The sequence below is a fragment of the Phlebotomus papatasi genome, chromosome 2 (assembly GCF_024763615.1).
Source record: "Phlebotomus papatasi isolate M1 chromosome 2, Ppap_2.1, whole genome shotgun sequence".
Lineage (NCBI taxonomy): Eukaryota > Metazoa > Arthropoda > Insecta > Diptera > Psychodidae > Phlebotomus > Phlebotomus papatasi.
The window spans coordinates 17,659,477-17,682,405 of record NC_077223.1 but is presented as its reverse complement, the minus strand read 5'-3'; the positions used below and the strand labels follow the sequence as shown (position 1 = coordinate 17,682,405).

The 22,929-nt window shown below is 32.5% G+C and overlaps 2 protein-coding genes across 6 annotated transcripts in view; one reads left to right on the top strand and one right to left on the bottom strand.

Annotated features, from left to right (window-relative positions):
* LOC129802847 (protein enabled) overlaps positions 1-19,097 on the bottom strand; it is a 53,563-nt gene extending 34,466 nt beyond the window's left edge. For 2 of the 5 annotated variants that reach the window (XM_055848996.1, XM_055849002.1), the window contains exon 1: positions 18,656-19,097. Coding sequence is in view for 3 of the 5 variants with exons in the window: in XM_055849002.1 (XP_055704977.1) it covers positions 18,656-18,660 (5 nt within the window). In the remaining 2 variants the exon portion in view is untranslated. The remainder of the gene's footprint in view (positions 1-18,655) is intronic. The other 3 variants (XM_055849004.1, XM_055849005.1, XM_055849006.1) reach the window with 2 other exon arrangements.
* The window catches only part of LOC129802838 (low-density lipoprotein receptor-related protein 1), a 231,471-nt gene that overhangs the window by 343 nt on the left and 208,199 nt on the right, over positions 1-22,929 (top strand). The gene's annotated exons all lie outside the window — the stretch shown is intronic.

Genomic DNA, 22,929 nt, shown 5'->3' with positions numbered 1-22,929 from the left:
GCCTAACATTTTCCAGAAGAAAAGTGACAGAAATGCATTTTGCGTGACAAAAGCACCACCATAGAGGAAAAGGCAGTTAATTTTTCCCTTCACCAATTTTCACTGAAACTTTCCATGATGTGTGGCATTGCATCTCAGACTTCTTTTATTCTTTATGTCTTCCATATAAAAGTAGGAAAAAAAAAACTTCTTGCGTTCACATGAAAAGGAATAAAAAGTAAGCTATTCTTTTTGCGCTTTCATTTAACCATCCATTGGGTAAAATTTTTGAATGTTTATTTTATGAACTTCTACACTTTATAATTTTTTTTGTTCTCCTTCAACTTCTACCATCAAATCACACAACACCCCGTGAGGTGATGCAAGAAAAAACCACATGAAAATTTGTTTAACTGAAAATCCTCAGTCGGAACATTTTCCAGATGCAAAATAGCTAGAAATCGTTTAACCGCAAAAATACCTTCGTCTAAACTTTCATTTTCCTCGTCTTTTATATATATATTTACATCAGAATCATGTGAGGAAAATAACAAAAAAATAACGGGCAAATACAATAATGCCCAATGTTTGTAAACATGTTTTCAAAATTTCCCATGAGAATGAGCGAGATGACTAGATCTAGATCTCACTCACTCTCATTGAAATGTCAAAAACGTGTTTATCAAACAAAAGTTATTGTGCGTTGGGCATTACTGGCAGTTCCGAAAACATGTTTACAAAACAAATGTTATTGTGCGTTGGGCATAAGACGTTAAAAAAATAATTTAATATGTTCATCATAATTAAACATTGCAAGATCGAAATGAATACGACATTTTCTTTAAAGAAAAAGTTAGCTAAATAAGTTTTGAAATTGTTCAATATTTTATTTTAATTTGCATTTCAAGTCAAAAGTCATCTTATTTCAATACAAAAGATCTTTTCAAAGTTTAATTTCGAAGTGTTAAGTCAAATACATGGCATTTGTTATGTTATAATAACCCAACATGAATAACAAGAAAGTCTTTGATCCACAAATTGCTATTATCGATTTTACATTATATTTGAATTTTAACTTGAATGACTTGAGTTAAATCATTCAAGTGGAAGGAATTATTAATTAAAGGAGAGTTTTTTTTTGCAAAATAATTTGATTTTACTCCGTCTTTTGTACCCTTCTCTACTCAATGTTTTTCTTCAATAAATAAAAAAAACACATTTTTTTGAGAGATTGAAAATACATAGAGAAAAAGTATTTCAATGAGTGGGGAAATAGCAGAACACTTGGCGCACTTTATTTTACAATTGGTGCAAAAAATCACTGCGATAGAAGCACGCAAGGTGTTATTTAGTTCCATAACTAAACACGTGAAATTTCATCAATTCCATCATTTTCAATTGAAATAAAGCCATAATGATGTGTGCAATGCAAATTATATTGAAAAGGCGAGCGTAGGTTTCCTTTTTATCAAATAATAGTAAAAATAATGTGGAATCTATAAATTTTCATTAAACAGTAATATCGTGATGACATGCGCATGGTTTTTGGCATCTCCTTCTAATAGTTTAATATCGCACTTTTGCAATGGAACCGACAAAATAATATTTTGAACTCACAATATACACTAATTCTATTCTAAATTTTCTACCTGATCACGTTATTTTATCGCAAATTATATTGAATGTTAGTATTTGTCTCCGGCACACTTTTTAGATCCGGAAAATTTCATGAAATCAAAATTCACATTCCCTTTCTTTCTCAAACGCTTTGAATATGTCTATCCCAATCTTTCGTATTCTTCTTCTTATTTTGAATATCACAAAATTTTAAATTCAATCAGAGTCTATTATTTATAATTCCTACGCGCATATACAAAACACGGTAAAAGTAAAAGGGTTAGGCCTTTTCGAGAAGTGTCGAGTATTTAACCTTTATTTCACTATCAGAACAAACGATTAAACGCAATGGAAAAATCATCTTTGGTTTCATTCAGATTGTAATAAATTTATAATCAAACATATTCTAAAGCGTGTAAAAAAAAATATTTCCCATTCATTTGACATGAAGTTAATCGTGGTAGACTTTAAATTTTTTTGGTGCTGTTTCAAGAGAATTTAATCGGCTTTCTTTTGGTGAATTTCGTGTTAAAAATATTGATTTTTGACTAAATAATTGCAAAAAGATGTAGAGCATTCTAAGATTAAAAGTTGACACTCATATTAGAATCCAAATGTGAGTTATGCTATAATCGCGAAATTACGGTGCCACTGCACCATCCGAAAGGTTATAATTCGATTCAAGGAACTCAATACACTCAGTCCTGGAATTATGTCCTTTGGGATTATGCACCTGACGGAATTATGCACATACAATAATGCAAATTTGTCTACCATTAGGAGTCAATTTATGAAATCATTTTTGAAATACGCCTGAATGTATACTATATTGCGACGCGGGAAATTTGAAAACATTTTGCTACTTTTTCAGAATAAAACTTTAATTTCTTTTATTAAGGTAATTTTTTTTTAAATACTCTAACCATTTATTGAAGAACTCTGCCCAAAAAGTACAGTTTGTTAATTCATTTTTTTTTAAACAGTTGATTCTTTTTGTTTGAACACTCCGCGCGAAATTCGTTCTACGGCCGATTTATTCAAAAGAAAGCCCCTGCGGGTATGCCAATTTTCTCGATGCGTAATGCCATTTCGCGCGTTTTTTCCCGGTCCTAAAAATGTGCATAATACCGGGATTGAGTGTACTCTGTTGTTCGTAAGACAGGAAGTGCTCGAAAGCCTGGGAGTCTCAGGACTAGAGGATGGAAAAGCAAGTGCTAGATCTGTTCGAAAAAAACAATCTTTTAGTGCGAGATGTTGGAAAATAAAATGGGAATACCTTGGAGCTTGATCCAGAAAATCAAGAAGGAGAATGATTTGATAACCTACAAAGTTGTTCCCCATCTGATCAACAAACAGCGTCAAAGTGCTAAAACAAGGTCAAGGAAGCTCAAAGATCACCTTCTCAGAAGACTACAAGACAGTATTGTCATGGATGACGAAATTAAGGGTGATTTCAATCAGCTTCCTGGTTAACAATTTTACTCAGAAAAGACGAGTACGGGTTTGGCTAGCAAGTTCCGGTGCAAGAATTTCCAAATTCCCGAAGAAGTACATGGTGTGTGGATGTCGATCTGATTTCGCGAACGTCGCAGCTCTAAATTTTTCAAAACAGGTAAAATGAACAAGGAAATCTACATTAAAGATTGTCTCCAGAAATGACTTCATCTGTTATCATGAAATTATCCGAAAGTCACCCTGGAATTCTTCAGCAAGAATAATATGCAATATGTGGGAAAGATGTTCAACCCGCCCCGGCCCCCGGGCCGGAAGTCTGCTCGATTAAGAAATACTGGGGAGCTTTGAAGAGCGATCTTAGAAAAAAGCCAGTTAATATTCGAATGTTACATCTTGATATTTTTCTCAAATTGACTTTGCCAGTTCTATTGCAAAGGCGCGATATGTGTTTATACAAATTGAATGAGCAATAAGAAAAAAACACCACTCATCTGAAACCTTTTAACCATTGCAAGAATTACCTAGTTTTATCTACGTCCAGTAATATTAGATAAACAATAAATTATTCTTCATTATTTTTCTATATATCCCTTTCTTGGTTCTTGATGCTTCTATTTAAATGCCACATGACGCCAGAGTCACGCTCTCCAGGGATTACACAAAAGTCAGAAAGGGACACAGACATTTGGATTATAGCGAACTGGCACAAGAACATTATGAATCACATACATAATTTATGGTATAGTGACCGTGAAAGTGCATTGTGAGGGTTGAAAAAATGCCTCTTTGACTCAATTTTCCTTCCCCACAATGTTGCCCTGCGTGCAGTTTTGTTCCAAAGGGATTTTGTTTGTGTGTGTTTGACCATTAAATTCTTCCCAGCAATTTATTCAATTCTCATTTGCACCCATTAAAGGTTTAACTCGGCGTGATATGTCTCTCTTTCAACTGCGAGAGAAAATCCACTTGTGTCATTAAAATTAGCACCATTGACCAAAGGGATACTTTGTGAAGAGATACAGAAACGAGTAAGACAATATTGACTCCACTAATTAAATTTCTCATATATTTTACTTTAGCCATCAAATATTTGTGCATTGGATAATAAAAACTGACATTGAGATATTTGGACGACGAAGAAGTATGCTGTTTACAAATTTCCTATTAAATGTTACAACTGAATACATTCTCACCTTTATTACTAATTTTCTTCATTACATACTAATTGAATATTGCGTGAGTAACTATGCGTTTTTATAATTTTCATTGTGACTTTAATTACTTTTGATTAATTAAATTCAAAGTTATAAATATATTTCGTATTTGCCATTTACAGCTTTAAATGTGACATTGTATACCAATGGATTTAAGATCTTAAACAATTCTAATTAGAGATGCAGTGGTCTGTAACTTTCAGTCAATAGCAGTCTCTATATCCACCTAAATTAATCATAAATTCAATTGAATGAATAGCTTAGGTGTGTATATGTATATATGGATGATATCTATTGGCTTAAACTTTGTTTTTGTTTAAATTAAATTTGTCTCCAATTCAACAGATATAATAGAAACTGTTTTAGGTCGGGTATGAGATGCTATATTAGAAAAATTATAAAATTATGGCAGTTGGAAACTAAAAATTTTTTACTCATCACTTTCTGTGATCTAAAATATAAAATCTGAAAGTCAAAGTTTCAGTTTGTCCTGGTTTTTTATTTGGTAAAATAAGCTAACTGGGGAGCGAGTAAAGAGGACAATCAGACAATTACAGAAATGTTAAAAACATTTTTATAAAGCAAATGTAATTGTGCACTGAGCACAGTTTCAAGAACATGTTCACAAAATAAGTTATGACCAGTGCACAATAACTTTTGTTTGTAAACATGTTTTCAAAATTTCCTATGAATGAGCGAGATAACTAGATCTAGATCTCACTCACTCACACTGAAATGTCAAAAACATGTTTACAAAAAAAATACTGTGCGTTGGGCATTATGCATAATGCCCAACGCACAATAACTTTTGTTTAGTAAACATATTTTTGACATTTAAATGAGAGTGAGTGAGATCTAGATCTAGTCATTTCGCATTTCTCTCATATGAATTTTGAAAACATATTTCCAAACGAAATTTATTGTGCGTTGCGCATAACGCATAATAACTTTTGTCTTGAAAACATGTTTTTGACTACATCTAGTTATTTCGCTCACTCTCATACGAAATTTTGAAACATGTTTACAAACAAAAGTTAATGTGGGCTGGGCATTAGGATATCATTATGATCGAGCTTAGTTAAATCTATAGCAGCTGTATAGTTTTAGGACTAATTGTAAATTAAAAGTTTCAGTCAATTATTTCTGAAAAAAGATATGGAAAATCGTTTGGTTACACATTTACGGTCAGAAAAAAATTAATATTTAAGAGAGTTAAGTCATTTACGGGTCCTACTCCGATTTATTACCAATTGTGACCGATGGAGTCGGATTGGAAATTTCAAGACCTTTCCAAAAAACCCAAATTTAACCAAATCGGTTGGAAAACATGCCCACTAAAGTAGTTAAATTTTGATTTTCAAATATCCAAGATGGCAATTTTTTAGGTCATAGGTATGTTTCGACGAAATGTACATCACGGCCACCTCTAAAACATATCCAAAAATAAAAGAAATCCTAGGAGCCGTTTTCGAAATAAACCAAAAAAAACTGGTTTTGGAGGAAAAAGAGAAAAACGTCTGGAGATAATGTTTTTTATTGGGGGTTACCGAAGATCGTAAACTGATACTTCTTACAGTTTACGCTCCAGGTTGATCAAAAGTTGTTAAAATAAATGCGGATTATATAACTGCTCACTCTCTGAGTTCGCAAAAAATAATTGTTTTCATTATAAATGATTTAGAAATATTGACCAAAAGATATTACTTATATATTTTTAAATTTACCTTTGAATGTGAAGTATGAACTAAGCCTTGAACAACACCCGTAAAATCATTTAAAGTCATTAAATTTTCACTTGAATTCTTAGAATAAAATTAGATTTTGCCCTATGCACTTTCTACTTTACCAATAATTACATTAAAAGCAATTTGTGCACACGGTACTCTTTCAAGGAACATTTCAGTTTGTTAGTCATGTAAATGAAAACCAAAAATAAATAACTAAGATATTCATGGAAAATTACTTTCTTGCAAACATAAGAAATCATAATAGGTTTTGAATTGCACAATTTAACACCTATCATTAATAACTCGATCAATTTTCCAAGTCATATTCTCTCATATTTATAAAAAAGGTGGAATCGATATGAATTGTATGAAAGAAATAGAGATTCCAAGAGGAAATTACAATGAGATTAATGTAAAAATGCTCTTCTTTATTCATTTCTCTTTTTTTCTGATATTATACCTCATGCCGTTCTTGTCCGTCAATCCTGTATATTCTTTTTCTCACCCACCGTGACATAAACCACGCGACTTGAAGGTTGAAGAATAAGAAATAAAGAACAAAAAAGAAAGGTTTAAAAAGGCTCACGCTTCATTCACCTTCTCCATCGATTTGCATTGATGGGAGGAAACCAGCTGAAGAGAAAGAAGTGCATTACAATGAAAAATCAAGGCACAAAAACTACCACTCTCTGAATTACCCAGACGTGTTTCTTGCATTTTAACATCATGAAGTATATACGGAAAGGAAAGAATAAAAGTCACAAGACCGGAATTTAAGCATCTGCCTCCTGCAAAGCTTTTTTTTCAGGTTCGTCTCTCAACAAATAAATAAAAAAAATTGAGTCCACCAATTTACCTCATTTTGCCAGGTGTTTTCACAACGCCACATATTCATGTTACCTACGGAGGCAACAACGTGATTTTTTTTGTATTGTAGGGGAGTTGTGGAGAACAAAATCATTATGAATTTCGTAAAGTTCTTTTCAGCGAAAAAAATGTCAATTAAATTGTCCATCGGATAAATTCAGAGGGAGATTTTCCAAAATAACACGTAGATATATTCTACGTCGTAAATTGGTGAAAAATGCGTTGGGTATAAAGTGAGCAGCATATTTATTTGAATAAAAACAAAATAATACACCAAGTCAAAACCGTAAATTAAAGCAGAATTATTCAGTTTTTTTTTCAATTTAGTACATTTTACAAATTCTACAAAAATGTGAGAATCGAAAATTTATTTGTCGTCCTTATTTTAAATATCAGAATTAGATATGTTATTAATTGAAAAATCTGCGAAAAGTGCAATTGTTTTAATAAATAAATAGAGTGGAGACATCACTTATGGACGTTATACACTTATGTATAGCGTGCAAAATCTTAAGTTCTCACCTTAAAAAAATCGAAAAATAATAAAATTATTACCTAATGATGCGATTAACGATTAAGAGATTTTCAAAAATCTGTTTTAGGTAAGAACTTAAGATTTTTGCACGCTATCCATAAGTGTATAACGTCCATAAGTGATGAATCCACCCTATAAGTTTTTTGGGTCCATCGCGTCTTAGCATTGTTGTAAGTTAATATTCAGAACACACGGATGAAGTAGCTGATCCATAGATCGCATAAGACAAGAGAATAAATAAGATTTTATTTAGAAGATTACAAAGGAGTACAAGTAGGGGAAAGCGCGCTACCTTCAGACGACTCAAGCTTCGGACAATGAAATTTTTAGTTTCTATGTTCTTAGTGGATTTGATTAACGGCTTTCTCTAGAAATTTGAGGCGTTGAACTAGATATTAAAATATAGTATTTTATAGTTGGTGAGATTCATTAAAAATATATTGAAAAAATTAAAGTTGTTCGAAGCTTGAGTCATCTGAACCCTGAACCTAAGATTTTCACTTAATTTTTACATTTCTAATTTTAACTTTCAAACAATTTTATGCTCCTCCCTCACTGTATGTTAAAAATCTCCCCCATTTTTTTTTCTTTACTTCCCGTTCTTCTTGAATTTACAGCCGACACACAATTTACCATTATACAAGAATGCATGCTGTTAAATTGGAATGACTCACTGAGTGAATATTCATTGAAGGGACTCCAGAAAGTGAAAATTGCATTCAAGGGGAAAATTCTTGCCATAAGACAATACCAAATCAAAAGAATTGTCTGGCGAAAAAATTCTTTGCAAATGGGATGAAATACAACATAAAAGACCTTGTGACACATTTATTTTTTAATTCAAACCATTTGTTACAAACAGTAGTTACTAATTGTTTATCATCTGACCATAAAGTTTGCCTTATCGATCGCAATATATTTCTTGCAAAATGCAATTAAGGTGTATACTTTAAATATGTGACACACAGGAGAGGAAATATAAGCTTTTAGTGAACTCACTTTTCCCAAGAGTGCAATTTATCATCATTTGTCAGAGTGACAAAAAAATCGATTAAGTCCATCATCAAACTAACCTTTCAGGTGATACCATTTTTATGGCAAAAAAAAACAGGGAGTGTTTGATAAAAAATTGGTCATTTGCAGAAGCTCTAGAAATAAAAGTTTTCAGACAATAAAAAAATAATAATTTCGGAGTCAGGACAGCAAGAGCGAAAATTTAACTAATTATTTAATTTTCACTAGACAGTATCTGTCGCCTTTTTGGATGTGTTTCATATGATATCGATTTTTCCTGGCAACACAACACATACCGGGAAATCCGCCCTCGTCAACAAACACCCTCGTATGCGACTTTCAACCAGCACTAACACATAACACCCCCACGGGCATAAACGAAGGGATTCAACTAACTATAATATCTTACAACAATTCCCACTGAATAGAATTTTCCTCCCCAATGAAGACAATCTTATGCCGTTTCTCTACGGAGATCATAAAACATTTTTTTGGGGAAAATAATTTCAATTTTCCCTCTGCATAAAATCATAATTTCTTCTTTCTTTGCTTCCTAAAAATCAAGCAAATTATATACATTTTATCGATTTACCCGATTTACCCATTGTAAATACAAAAACTACCCCTCACTTAGACTTTCCTTATTCTGATATCTTTTAATGTTCTCTGTGACAATACTGACAGGACAGAAAAATAACATATTTCCGTTTGCTATATCGTTTTGCTGTCTCTCTTTTATTGGTTTCTGTCCCTCATACCAAACTTAAGGTGTTGGATTTTATCGGTGTATATTGACGAAAACGAAAAAATAAATAAAAGACTCGTGATTGTCAGATCTTTCATCTTTTGATTGTTGTCATCCACGATAAAAACACTATAAGCTTGAAGCATTTAATTAAGTTTTCAAAAATGAATCCAACAGTGTATCACAAAACATTCAGCATTTTAAACATTTCATATTTTCATTCAAATGGGAAATGATAAATTCGTTACCAAGGTGATATCTTCCAGAAATCTCACATTTTGTGCTGTATTTGTAACTATTTGAGAAATCAAAAGAATCATCCATTTCAATATATTTCCAAATATATTTATTTTTGAAAAATCTTTCAAATAAGCTTGATAAATATTTGAAATGTTGCTATATATTCTTAGACATATTATTCTTCAGAAATTCCAAATAGGGTAAGTGTGCCAAATTCCGGCCAGCTTGCAATTCCGGCCATCTTTTTTGTTCCTCGAATTTCCATGAATTTTTAGTTTTTATATACTCTAGAGGTTATACAATGCAAAAGAATAACAAAAAAATTAACTTCGACAAACAAGATGACGTGAAAAAGACATTTGAAGAATTGCCGATGGGCTAAGAACTATGAGAATGAAGGTGGCCAAAATAGGGCACCACAGCAATGTCAAAATTTTTAATTATTTTAAAATGTATTAAGAATGATTTTAGAGTAAATAAAGATGATAAACTGTGTACAAGTTTCCAAGCAAGACTCCTTAAGAAGTAATAAAAATATTCAATTTGTATTAATAATATTGCATTTAAAACTTGAAACCTTGGCGCTTGCATGCAACTATGCCGAAATTTGGCACATTTACCCTAAGGAAGTTTAAATAATAAATTTAACAAATAAATAAATTTAGCAAATATTCATTTTCTGTTACTTGAGAAAAAATTGTAAAATCTATGTAGAATTAAAAACAGAAAAATTGTTTAAATTCTAAGAAAATATAATAAACTTTAATGATTTTTTGGTATTTATGAAAATCTGGACTCCAATATCCCCACCACCCTCTTGCTAACACAAGGTAAGTTGGTGTTAACAAGCACAATGCTATTTTTAAACGCATTGTCCATGCTCTAAAATCTAAAATAAGGGATTTGTCCACGTGCATAAAATAAGTCGTTAATAAGAACTTATTGAGTCCTTAATTAAGGATTTTTTGGGATGATAGAAGTGACATCTAGTGACAAAAAAATAGAAACTGAAACACAGAATGCGATCGACATGTAAGCTACTGATGGCATAGAGATGGAGAGACGAAAATTTATTAATAAACCTGTAGGGGAAAGTACTCTCCCTTCGAACGTTCATGCCTTCGAATAATGTGAATTTCTTTTACTTTTCCTAAGAGATTTCCACATGATTGTCACATAATTATCGATAATGAGCTAGCTAATATTTAATAGAAATGTTTAAGTCTGTTAGGAAAACTAAAAGAAAATTCACATTATTCGAAGGCATGAACGTTCGAAGGGAGAGTACCTTCCCCTATTGAGAATAAAAAATAAGAAAATATAACGAAGTCTATTCTAGGCTGATTCTGCAAGCTTGTGAAAATTATCATATAAATAAGATCTATAACTGCAAATTTCAATAATTGTCCAGTTAACCGGACCACTGAATATTTTGACTCCCAAATAAAAATTTTTCAATGCGTAAAATCGTTAAAATTTGGTATATTTCAGCTAGTATTGGATTCTGTACAATGCTGAGAATTGTCGTAATGGAAATTCTTATTAAAAGAAAGATCTCGAAAACAAACCACTAAAAATCAGAAACTGGTGTCAAATTCAAGTAAATTCATTCGAAATTTTCCGGTTATAGATTGACGGAAGAGGGGACGTCGTCTTGGCGATTTGAACTATATTTCTTAGATTTCAACGTTTTTTACTAACTTGACGTCAGGTGGAAACCGATAAAACAAAATTTTTTTACCCTGCTACAATATGATCTCAATAAAATATCCTGCAGTGCTGTGCAGATTTGGGCACTGAAAAAAATCGCGAAAAACAATGGATGTTCCAACAAGACAGAATAATCACAGAAATAGATGAGATTGTTAAGAATCTTACCTAATAGTGTAACAAACCAGATTGAGTTAAAAAACAACGTTTCATTGCACATTTTGAGAACAATAAGACCTTCTCGAACGCCGGATGCAAATCCGTTCGACCTCATGGAGCATTTTTTATCCAAGGTCAAAAGTAAAACAAATATTAAAGTGTAAATGAGGCTATTTACACCGCCGCATTAGATTGGGATTGAACTGTTCCAAAATCGGATTTCGAATAATTAAGTCTTAATCTAAGGTCGCAATCTAAACGATTTCATTGAGGTCATTTAGACTGTCGTATTAGATTTTGACTGAATTGTCCCAAAAACCGTTTTTGGGACAATTCAATCTCAATCCATTGCGGCGGTGTAAATGGCCTCAATGCCTTTGTCGTACATGGGATCACATTTGGAAGACTGAAGTTAGCGCTGCATATGAGGCATTCATTAATCGACGCGAGACTTTTGTATATATTCGTAATACGGGCTTCAGACCTAAGGTTTAGCCATGGCTTAACTTCTCTAATTCTTTATCAGTCCAATTTTTTTGGAAAATTTTGAATTGGAGTTGAATTATTTTAGGTAAATGGTCTATTAGATTTTGAAATCACCTAAAACCAATAAAATTGGTTGTTGTTTGGTATTTTCATGCGTTCGGGACCTGAGCTAAACCTCTCTAGTCTGAAAACCGCATAAGCTCTTTCTCATTTATATCAATAAATTTATTAATAAAAAGTTGCAGTTCAATTGGTTCACTTTGTAACTGAGAGATGCTGCAGAGATCCTGTTTATTCCTGTGACTTTGTCATATGACAAAACCTATTCGTTACAATTGATCTAATTTAACAATCACAAGGAGTTCGAGAAAGTCCTTACCCTGGTCATAATGCTTTCTGTTCATTTGACCATTGAGACTTGTGTCCCAAATTGCTTTTATGATACAGTATATCCAAAGCTTAGTCAACAGATTGCCTAATACAACAAAGTCTCACAATTAAATTCAAGATTGTTAGAATAATTAAAAATTCACGAAAGTATTTTAAAATCATCTTGCTTAATTCACCCCCGTACACTCCCCCAATTAACCCAAATATAATTCTTATTGAAAAAAGTGAGAACAGTGTTTTACTTGTAAAAAACGGCAGAATAAAAAAAAAACACCTTTTTCCAGGAAAGAATTTAGGTGATTAATTTCTTCAGCATTGATTTTTCTTGTATTCTATGAAACCATGTATCTTGTATTTTCCTCTGAATCATTGGGTATTCGTGAACGTGAAAGGCATTTGCATTATATTCTCTCTTGCTCTATCTCACATTTCAAATTGCTGTCTCTCGCGAGACTGCCCGGAAAAATTTACATTGCTTACAAATGAATAAATAGCTACTTCCGCCTGGTCATCTCTTCTTTGTGTTTTTACCAAAGACTTTTGCAATTTATGCGAAATTCAATTGGAAACATGACCAAAATGTCGAATGTTATCAGAAAGTATGACGAAGAGAGTATAAGTATTTTTATTGCTTCTTATTGATAAGATATAAATTTGCAATATCTGACCATGACTATTTCACTAGTAATATTGTTTGGGTTGCTTAACTTGCCAATCTTGTTCTTTTTCACAACTTCCAATTGCAAACTGTACTATGTCTATTACTTGGCTCGCAAAAAAAGAGACTCTTTCAATAGTGGGAGAAAAAAAATGCTAAATTTTTGCATCATACTGTAATTAATTAATCAACCTCAAATCAATGCGGTACATAATACTTGAGAGAATATGCAAAGCATAGAGAGACGGAAAAAAACAAGAGATTGCTGAAGAAAGTTTCACATTATAAAAAAATGTTACGTAAAAGAATTTTCTCCATCTTCTTCATTCCAAACCATATCTCTCGATGGCAAAGGAAAGAAAAGAAGAAAAAATGCTCATCACTCGCAATATCCAATGGAGTGTAGAGAGGTACATTTGCAGTTTTCTCTATTTTGCAATATGAAATCCTCAGTGGATTTTACTTGGTGATAAACTATATTTTAAGTCTATGGCTGTGATGAACGAGATAGAGAATGAACTTATATATTCATTGAATCTTGTGAAAAGTTTTCCGCTTTTGTTATTAGATTACACCTCGTCAAGACTTATATGCATTAGACCAGGGAAAGATCGAACCATGCATTCCTCCAGACTCTCTCCTGGGACTCTCCCTATAGGTTATCATCACAAAAAATATTCTATCAAAGACAACCAATAATAACCTTTCTTCAAAATATTGATTCTACCGGTCAACAGAACCTCCTTAATTGGTCATTATAAAAAGAGAAATAAAATCTCTATTTTCAAGAAAATCATCCCATATCAATAAGTATCAACGAGAAAATGCAATGGAAATTTTGCAACACTCATACCTTCAGATAATAATGAGCTATCATTTTCACAGAATTCACCATTAAAATTGATTATTAACCTTGTTCACAGATGGTTGACTAAGAGTGTAACGTCGCAATTTTGCACTAAGAAAACCTTCAGTTTTTTTTTCATGCGTGTTTGCACAATACCTAAATTTTGATAAACACTAAAATTAAAGGTGTTGTTATACAATTTCATATTAAAGAAGAATCAGAACTTGGCGTTAAAATGAAAACGAAAACATTGTTAAAGCATTTGAACATAAAATGTGTGATTGAACACGAAACAGCCCCTAATTTATTAGTAAAGTCTAAGTCCAAAATACCATTGGATAAATTTAAAATTATAGAGTAATTATACAATTGATTTTCTCTACTCACAAAAATAATAAAGTTTTCATGATTGTGTCTATACACGAATATATAATAATTTTTCTCAGAAATTTGTGAAGAATTTAATTTCTTCTTTTACAGGAAAACTACTTCAATTAATTGAGAAATTGAATCAATATCATTAGTTAAATCCACGAACGTAACAAGAAAAATTTTGTAGCTAAATTCTAAGTTGAATGTTATAGGGTCGGAGGAACGTCTGTTCGACAGGGAACCCCTATTGACAGTTTTGTCAAAATGTTGAAAATTATTTAATGTATCTAGTAAAATATAAGTAATATAACGTTTTTTCGGTAATATACCTTTTACTATAAACAGAAATGTTCAAATTTCATATCCCAAATGGTACAAAGTAGGGTGTCAATAGGTGCTGACACGAGTTCTTAAAGTGTCAATAGACGTTCCTTTCACCCTATATGGATAATTTCTCTCCTTTGTTTAGAAAAGTGAAAGGTGTCTCGGATTAAGAAGAATGGTTTGTTGTACGAGATATTTGGCATGGTGCATGTTTACATTTCTAGCCGTAACTAAAGCAAAACTGAATTTGAATTTGAGTATATAAGTGACAATTCATAAACTAACAGGGTTTTAAATAAACTAACTAAGTTGGCCTTCTTACAATCATGATTATTATAGTTATAGGGGACTTGTCTCAAATTTCGGACAGCCTGCATTATAAGCATATAAGTGTCATATTTCGATGCAAATTGAAACTTGTAGAGTAAGAAAGTATTTGCCTTTTTATTTTAATTCTTTAAAAAATTTATTAGAAAATGAATAAAAAATATAGATTTTACATTGTATGCAATATCGGACATAAAGTTAATAGAAGTTTCAATTGTACAATTTCTAGAAAATGAATAACTAAAAATTTGGAATTTTAAAAAACATAATACGTGCCTCATATTGCAAACTGTCAGAACTTCGGCACAGATCTTCTATTCAACGAAATTACTTATTTTTGAAAATTTAAGGGAAAAATAATAAAATAATAAACCTAGCTAAAAATAAAATATTAAACTTCCCAAAAAAAACTTCACGCAATGATATTAGATTGCAAGACTTAACTTTTAATGTCTCTTCCACACCACACAAATTTTTAAATAAAATCGACACATTTTTAAATAAAATTGAGCCTTATCATGATATAATTTAGCTGCACAGACTTAGAAGCTAAATTACATTATGATATGGCTGAGTTCCACTTTAAAATAGGAGAATAATCTCAATTTCAAAGGTACCCCACTTCCCATATCCATTAAAATATTTAACAGTCTAATTTAAGAAAGTTTAAGTCTAATTAAAATTGTGGCTTTTACGGACTCCAATAGCGTAAAAGAATCCAATAGTGTATAAATTGCTGATTTGAATTACTTTACAATATTGAAGCCGTATTCTAACTCAATTTTATGAACTTCCAAAGAAGCTACCTCGTTCTATGTTCAAATTCAAAACGATACACGCAAAATTATGGAAAATTCTTATACAGAAACGCCCAAGAATTTAATTTTAAATCCCATCCGATGAATGCCGATGCCCTAATTCTAAATTCTTGATTATTCAGTTTTAATTTAAATTTGCAAATCTCAAGTTCCTAAATTTTTAGCTTAAAAGAGGTAGGGATTCTAGATCTTGAGCATTTCATTCACTCACAGCTTCTAAACTCACTTTTAAAAAAATCCTGTAGGGAAAATTAAGCTAATTCAAAACCTGCTCCAAATGAAAATTTTTAGCTAGGTACTCCAAATGGAAACGTCATTGTTTTCATGACAAATACAGTACTTAATAATTATATTTATATATTTTCTAAAGCGAATATAAAGCGAATGTCCATTCATATTCACAAATTTTGATTTGTTAATTTCTCAGAAAAATTAAGTCTACCTTTTCACCATCGAATTTTTCATCGATCGACCATGTTTTCCAATGAAAAACCCAATGGGGTGACTGTTGTTTATTCGTTTTATTTAACATTCATGTCATATTTCTGGGTAATTTTAGTTAAATTAAGTGCTAATCTTTATTGTTAACTGTACGTGAAGTTTTCGAATGAAATAATTACCTATTTCGTGAACAAAAAGGGTTTTTCTGAAGTTTATGCAAATGTTTCAATAGGAAACCCCGGAAAAATGATGTTTTTGGAGAGATTTTCTTATTGTTTTAGATGGGAAATGAGAAAAGACCAGAAATAAGAACAAATCCTGCACTCAGGAGCAATTCAACAAGGTTTGGGAAGCCTTTCGTCGCGGTTTCACTTAGGCCGGCTTCAGACTGGAGGTTTAGCCCAGTTCCCGAACGTCTCAAAAATCTTAATAACGAGCAATTTTATTGATTTTTCAAAATCTAATGAAATATTTGCTTTTAATATTCAGTCCTCAACAACAATTTTCTAAAAAATCATGCTTGATGAGGAATTAGATAAGTTAATCCAGATGGCTAAGCCTTAGGTCTGAAGCCCGTATTACACTGTTTGTCTCCAATTAGAAACTTTCCCTTGTCTCCATTTGGATTAATATGTTTCCAATAGAAGTATTTTACGCTCGCGTATTTTTATTGTATTTAAGAAATTTTCAAATTATGTCCAAAGAATTTTCACTAAACAGTAACATTCTTAAAGATTCAAGGAGCAAATTTATGTAATTCTCTTCAGAAAAAAAATTGAATTTAATGTGTTGAATCTTCTGGCAAAGTTAAAGCGTCTGGAAATGGTTTTGAATTAGGACATTTACCCTATTCCCATTAGAAGAGACAAAAATTTCCCATTTGGAGCAGATTCCAAATTAAGCCACTCTACCCTAAGGGCCTCGACAGATCTGAGGATTAGCCGAGAGACGGCTTAGCGTACTTTTATTAGAAATAGGGTAAGTGTGCCAAATTTCGGCATAGTTGCATGCAAGCGCCAAGGTCTCAAGTTTTAAATGCAATATTATTAATACAAATTAAATATTTTTATAACTTCTTTTTAAGGAGTGTTGCTTGGCACCTTGTAGACAGTTTATCGTCTTTATTTACTCTAAAATCATTCTTAATACATTTTAAAATAAATAAAAATGTTGACATAGCTTTGGTGCCTTATTTCGGCCACCTTCATTCTCATACAGTAGAGTCTCCTAAATTCGAATGCTCGGGGGGTATTTCTGACATTTCTCACTTCCCAATTTCGAACGATTTTTTCAAAAATAACGAAATTTATGTGAGATTAAATTTTACTTTGAATCAAATTCCCGTACTTTCTCACAAAACTTAGTAGTAACATACTTCTTTTTCATTTTATACGATCATAATGTATGTAAACATTCAGGAAGAAGCACATAAGTATGATTTGCATTCATTCAGAATACGAACTTTTTAACATAACCTCACAATTGACATTTTGAATCCAAATGGCGTTCGAATTTGAGAGATTCAGATTTGAGAGACTTTACTGTAGTTCTTTGCCCATCGGGAATTCTTCAAATGTCTTTTTACATAATCTTGTTTGTGGAATCTGATTTTTTTTGTTATTCTTTTGCACTGTATAATCTCTAGAGTATGTAAAAACCAAAAATTCATGAAAATTCAGGGAACAAAAAATATGGCCGGAATTGCAAGCTGGCCGGAATTAGGCACACATACCCTAATCTTCAAATTACATTTCTATCATTTTCCACTAAGTCGTCTCTCGGCTTAAGCCGTAAGTGTGTCTAGGGCATAAGTTTAAATTTTTCAAATACAATATAACAATGACATTTCATTTGACAATAAATATCTGTCAATGTCAAATATGAATTCAAAACAATACATTTTGCAATGGACTCAAGGTGCATTGTTCTTCAGATTGAAATGCACCAAAATCTACTAAACAAATAGAAAATACCATAAATGTTTTCATTTCAAAGTAATGAAAGGGCCACTGGTGAATGCTAAAGCGCAGCAGCCTCCCTGACTATTGAGGGGGATGGTGGAAATGAGAACGAACACACCCTTCCAGCGTTTTACTTGTTTCTCCGGTCTCTGAGTGGATTGTCCCCATTTCTTTTCCTCAGCCGGGAGGGCTTTTTTCCTGAACTTTTTCCCCAGGGAAAAAAATGGACAAAATGTTGCCAGTTTTCGGAATAATACCCAAAGAGATAGAAGTTTGGATTTGTGTTGAGAATAGAAATGCTGTACATTAAATATTGAAGGGGATATATTCTATGAGGGATGGACCGATAGAGGGTGGGAATTTGATGGGCAAAGGGATGAGGGATATTTAGAAAATGCCACCATTTTGCGTGGAATTGACTTTTCTCCGTTTTGCAGAAGTTGCATCCACAGGAGGTGCATCAAAAACCTCACATTCACTCACGAGGAACAATGACTCCGGACACAAAATCTCGCAATCTCTCTCTCTGGAGTCCAAAAAGCCCAGAAGCACTCCACACTGAGAATGCTGCAAAATCTCATACATTCGCTTTTGTGTAATCCCCAAGGCATACAATACAAGTCCTCCGCCCTTCTGGGGCAACCAGATCAAGAGAAAATTGTGAAAATTTTCGCGAAAAGGAGCGCCAGTTTGGGCGCAGAGAGTGAAAGGAGAAAAAAAAACAACAAAAGAAATGCACAATGGGAGGCTACTTTTTCACACAACTCACCACATTGTTTGAGCTCCTTGTTTCACTGGAAAAATCCACCCAAAAAAGTAAACAGCTATTCCTTCTGGTTTCTGGCCAAATGTGCAATATCCAGATGAAAATAGTCTCCTCACCGAACAAAAGAGCACTTTTCTTTCTCCTTTTTTTTCCAGAGCACTGTGCTTCCAGAGAAGATTTCTTCGTACAAAAACTTAAACTTAAGGGTAATTCGGTGTTGGAGCCACACAACAGGGAAAAATTGGATGAGATATCGTGTAAAAATCACAATGTACAACTTAAAACTAAATAAAATCACATTAATTGATCAATTGGGGACCGAGCACAACACTTTTTATGCATTTATCGATGGAATTTTCGGCACAAAATTAATTTTTCATTTTATCCTCGCAGCTCTCGTTCATCAGACACACAGAACTCGCCAGACGCAAAACACACACTGACACACCGTAATGGCGGAATCGCCCATCTCCCTCTCCATCACGCACTTTTCCAGTGAGTGCGAGTGAAACAACTATAGATTGCATACCGGAAATTTCCGAAGCTGTAACGCTGTCAAAAGGGCTGCGACATCCTACTTACCGATGCCAGCGCCTCTAGTTGCAAATTTAAATTGTTAACGAATATTTTTCTATCCAAATCTTCGATTTCCTGGCACGGGTACCTACTTCAGCCAAAATCGCCAAAATAAACTAAATTGGAGCGAACCGCCTTTGCCAAAATTTCTCCACTTGCATTAAACTTAAGAAACGCATAATTTTCATGAAATAATTAAGGAATTAACACTAAATTGTTTTTAATCGTCTTAATCCGGATAATTTAAAATTAAGAAGGAGACAAGCCAAAAAATAATCATTTTTAATTTTTTAAAAATTATTTAAAACGCAAATAAAAATCACATAAAAACCTATATAATTATCATAAAGTAGTATTGCCGGTATTGCCAGATATTTCCAAGTAGAAATTTTCAATAAGTTCGCTGAAATTAGATCTTTATGGCTCCGGCACACCTTTTAGATCACGAAAATTTCATGAAGTCGAAATTTGAATTCCTATTCTTTCTCATGCTTATGTCTAACTTATTCTCTCGTACTCTTCTTATTCTTTTAAACATCACAAAAAATTCAATTTAGCTCAATCAAATTTAGTACTCGAAGGAATGAGATAGTCATAAATGCTAAAAATCTGAGAAAGAAAGGGAAATGAATTTCGACTTCATTTAATATTCCTGATCTAAAAGGTGCGCCGGAGTCATTAACTCTTTCCGGACCGCAGCATATGCTGCAAGCCAATTTCACCATTTTTTAATTAAAAATATCTAAGCTCAGGAATTAATTGAGGTTCTACAAAAAATATCTTACATTTGGACATACTTATAGTTTGTAATCATCCACAAAAATCGGATTTTTATAAATTCTGAATAATTAAAAAAAAACATTATTTTTCATAGAATATTCATATGCTTCTTTGGGTACTCAGAGTCCCAAAAGAGACGAAAGAGTTAACACTAAACCTATCGACCGTTTTTGGTCGTTTTTGGTCAAATGAGAAACTGCGGTAGGGGTAGAATCGGAAGGATACTCAACAAATTTGTCTTAGAAAAGTGCAAAAAATTAAAATTTAAACATTGAAAAACATATTACATGTTTATTTTAAGAAATTCATAAAGTTTTATAATAGTGACATTGTACCGTTCAGGTGTTAATTTTAAACCGGTCAATTTGACCGCGATCTTGGTAGGTTTCGTAGGTTTAGTTTTTTTTATTTGTCGTAATGATTTTCGTTCTAGGATCAAACGGTAGGTGATATCGAATTTCGGTCTTTGGTGACCTCTCCTTCGATCTCGATAGTACCTAACAGAGAATTGTTTCCTCTTTATTCCTTTACCATTCTCGCCATCCTCCTTCTCCTGCAAAACTATATTTTTAATTTATTCCCAAAAAAAGCAAATTAGACATCAAAATTTCCGAGATCGAAGTCCAATATTCCTGAGCTTCCCGTGGGCTTATTTATCATCCAATTTGGTTGAATTTGGATCTTTTGGAAAGGTCTTGAAATTTCCAACTCAATTCTAATCAATGGAAAATGATAATCTCCTTGAAAATGGTATCTTTGTTCGATTTTCTTTTATTTTATTGTTGTATGGGTAAATGGAACACCTTTAAATGTTGGGCAGCGCTTAAATTGGGTTTTTTTTCTCACATATTTCTTGGTACATACTTTTTATAACAATATTATTCCTAAATCTGTAACATATTTGTTCCAAAAATTTTCGGTGCCCGTGGACGGGGTAATTTTTGGAACGAAATTGTTACTCATATGGGGAAGCTTTTTGTTCCCATTGTCGGGAACAAATCCGTGTTAGTGATTTCGTTTAACAGTTAAGGCCTATATACTTCAGTCGAGATAGATTTCGGTGGCGAAATATTCATAAAGAACATCAAATAAGAATCAAGTTGAGAGTGTTTTATACAGATGCGATCATAACGAAATCATATGCGAGTGCTGACAGCAGGAGGAGAAGAGAATCTCGAATTAAAAAAGTTAAACCATGTAGCACGAAAATTGCCAGATTTGGCGTCCTCTTCGCTTCGGTGACTGAGTGTGAGAGGAGGAGGGATACGATTTTATACTAGACGAGCTATTGGAACAAATTCGTTACTAATATTGGGTATCTGTTTGTTCCTTCTAGAAGGTACAAATTTGTTCCAAAAATGTTGGGTGTCCGTGAACGAGCTACATTTTGGAACAAATTAATTACTAATATTGGGTATCTTTTTGAGTCTCGTAAAATGAACAAGATTATGCCAAAAATTATAATGTCCGTGGACGAGCTAATTTTCAGAACAAATATGTGCCAAAATTTTTTACCGTGTATGTTTTTTGATTTATTTAAAAAATGGTTAACAGATATTTCTCTTGTTTTCGAATATATTTTGGAAATTAGTACAAACGGTACAGGCGAACATTTCGAATAATGTTCGAATAAAAAACGACATTTTTAATTTAAAATATTTATAAGTCCTGTAAAATTATTTCACTGCCAATATGAATAAATATTAAGGTTACATCAAGTTCGTATGTCAAATAATTACAAATTTCCAATTTTTAAATAGATTTTTATGATAATTTGATAGTTCAAATAATTTTATTTTTTTTTGTTGAAAATTTGCTAATTTTGATTTTTAACGAAAAACGGTAACGGTAATGTTCGAAAATGTTTGTGAATTCCCACTAGAAATTTACGAAATGCTGGTAAAAACTGCTGCTCTTATTTCACAAAAATTATTCACAACATAGGGTAAGTGTGCCAAATTCCGGCCAGCTTGCAATTCCGGCCACCTTTTTTATTCTTCGAATTTCAATGAATTTTTCGGTTTTGCATTCTCTTGAGATTATACAATACAAAAGAATAACAAAAAATGTAGCTTCGACAAACGAGATGGCGTGAAAAAGGTATTGGAAGAATTCTTGAAGGGCAAGGAACTATGAGAATGAAGGTGGCCGAAATAGGAAACCAAAGCTATGTCTACATTTTTATTCATTTTAAAATGTATTAAGAATGATTTTAAAGTAAATAAAGACGATAAACTGTCTATAAGGTTCTAAGCAACACTGCTTAAGTAGAAGGAATGAAAAAAAATCAATTTCTATTAAAGATATTACATTTCAAACTTGAAACTTTGGTGCTTGCATGCAACTATGCCGAAATTTGGCACACTTACGCTATTCTCACTTGATGAGCTTTTTTTGTTTTTTTTTTATGTTCGTACATTTTTGTCTAATTGGCAAAACTTTACGAACAAACAACGAAATTTAAGAAACACTTCTGTGTGTTTACGAACATTTAGGAATAAATGTTTGTAAAAGTACAAAAAATGGTCGTCAAATGATAAAATTAAACAACAATGTTAGTGAAAAAGTACAAACTTTTTTGTGAGTTATAATACGATTTACGAACATTTCGTAATTTTCCAGTAGGATTTCACAAACAATTACGAAATATTTCTTTACGACTTACCAAATTCAGGTGCTCAAGTGATTTGAAGGACTTTTCGTTCATTGTGTCCATCGCCGTCTTAACAAATGCAATCTGATCTTACCTTTCCAGGTTTTCTAGGTTCTTTATACCTGTAGTACGCAATCTTAGTTTTAGTTTAGATATCTCAGCATCTGTTGTCCGTTTCACATTGCATTGTTCAACTGTAGAAATAAAAAGGAAATACTCGGAGAGTTGGTTCCCTAATCAGGTACCTACCTAATAATCTCCTCTAATA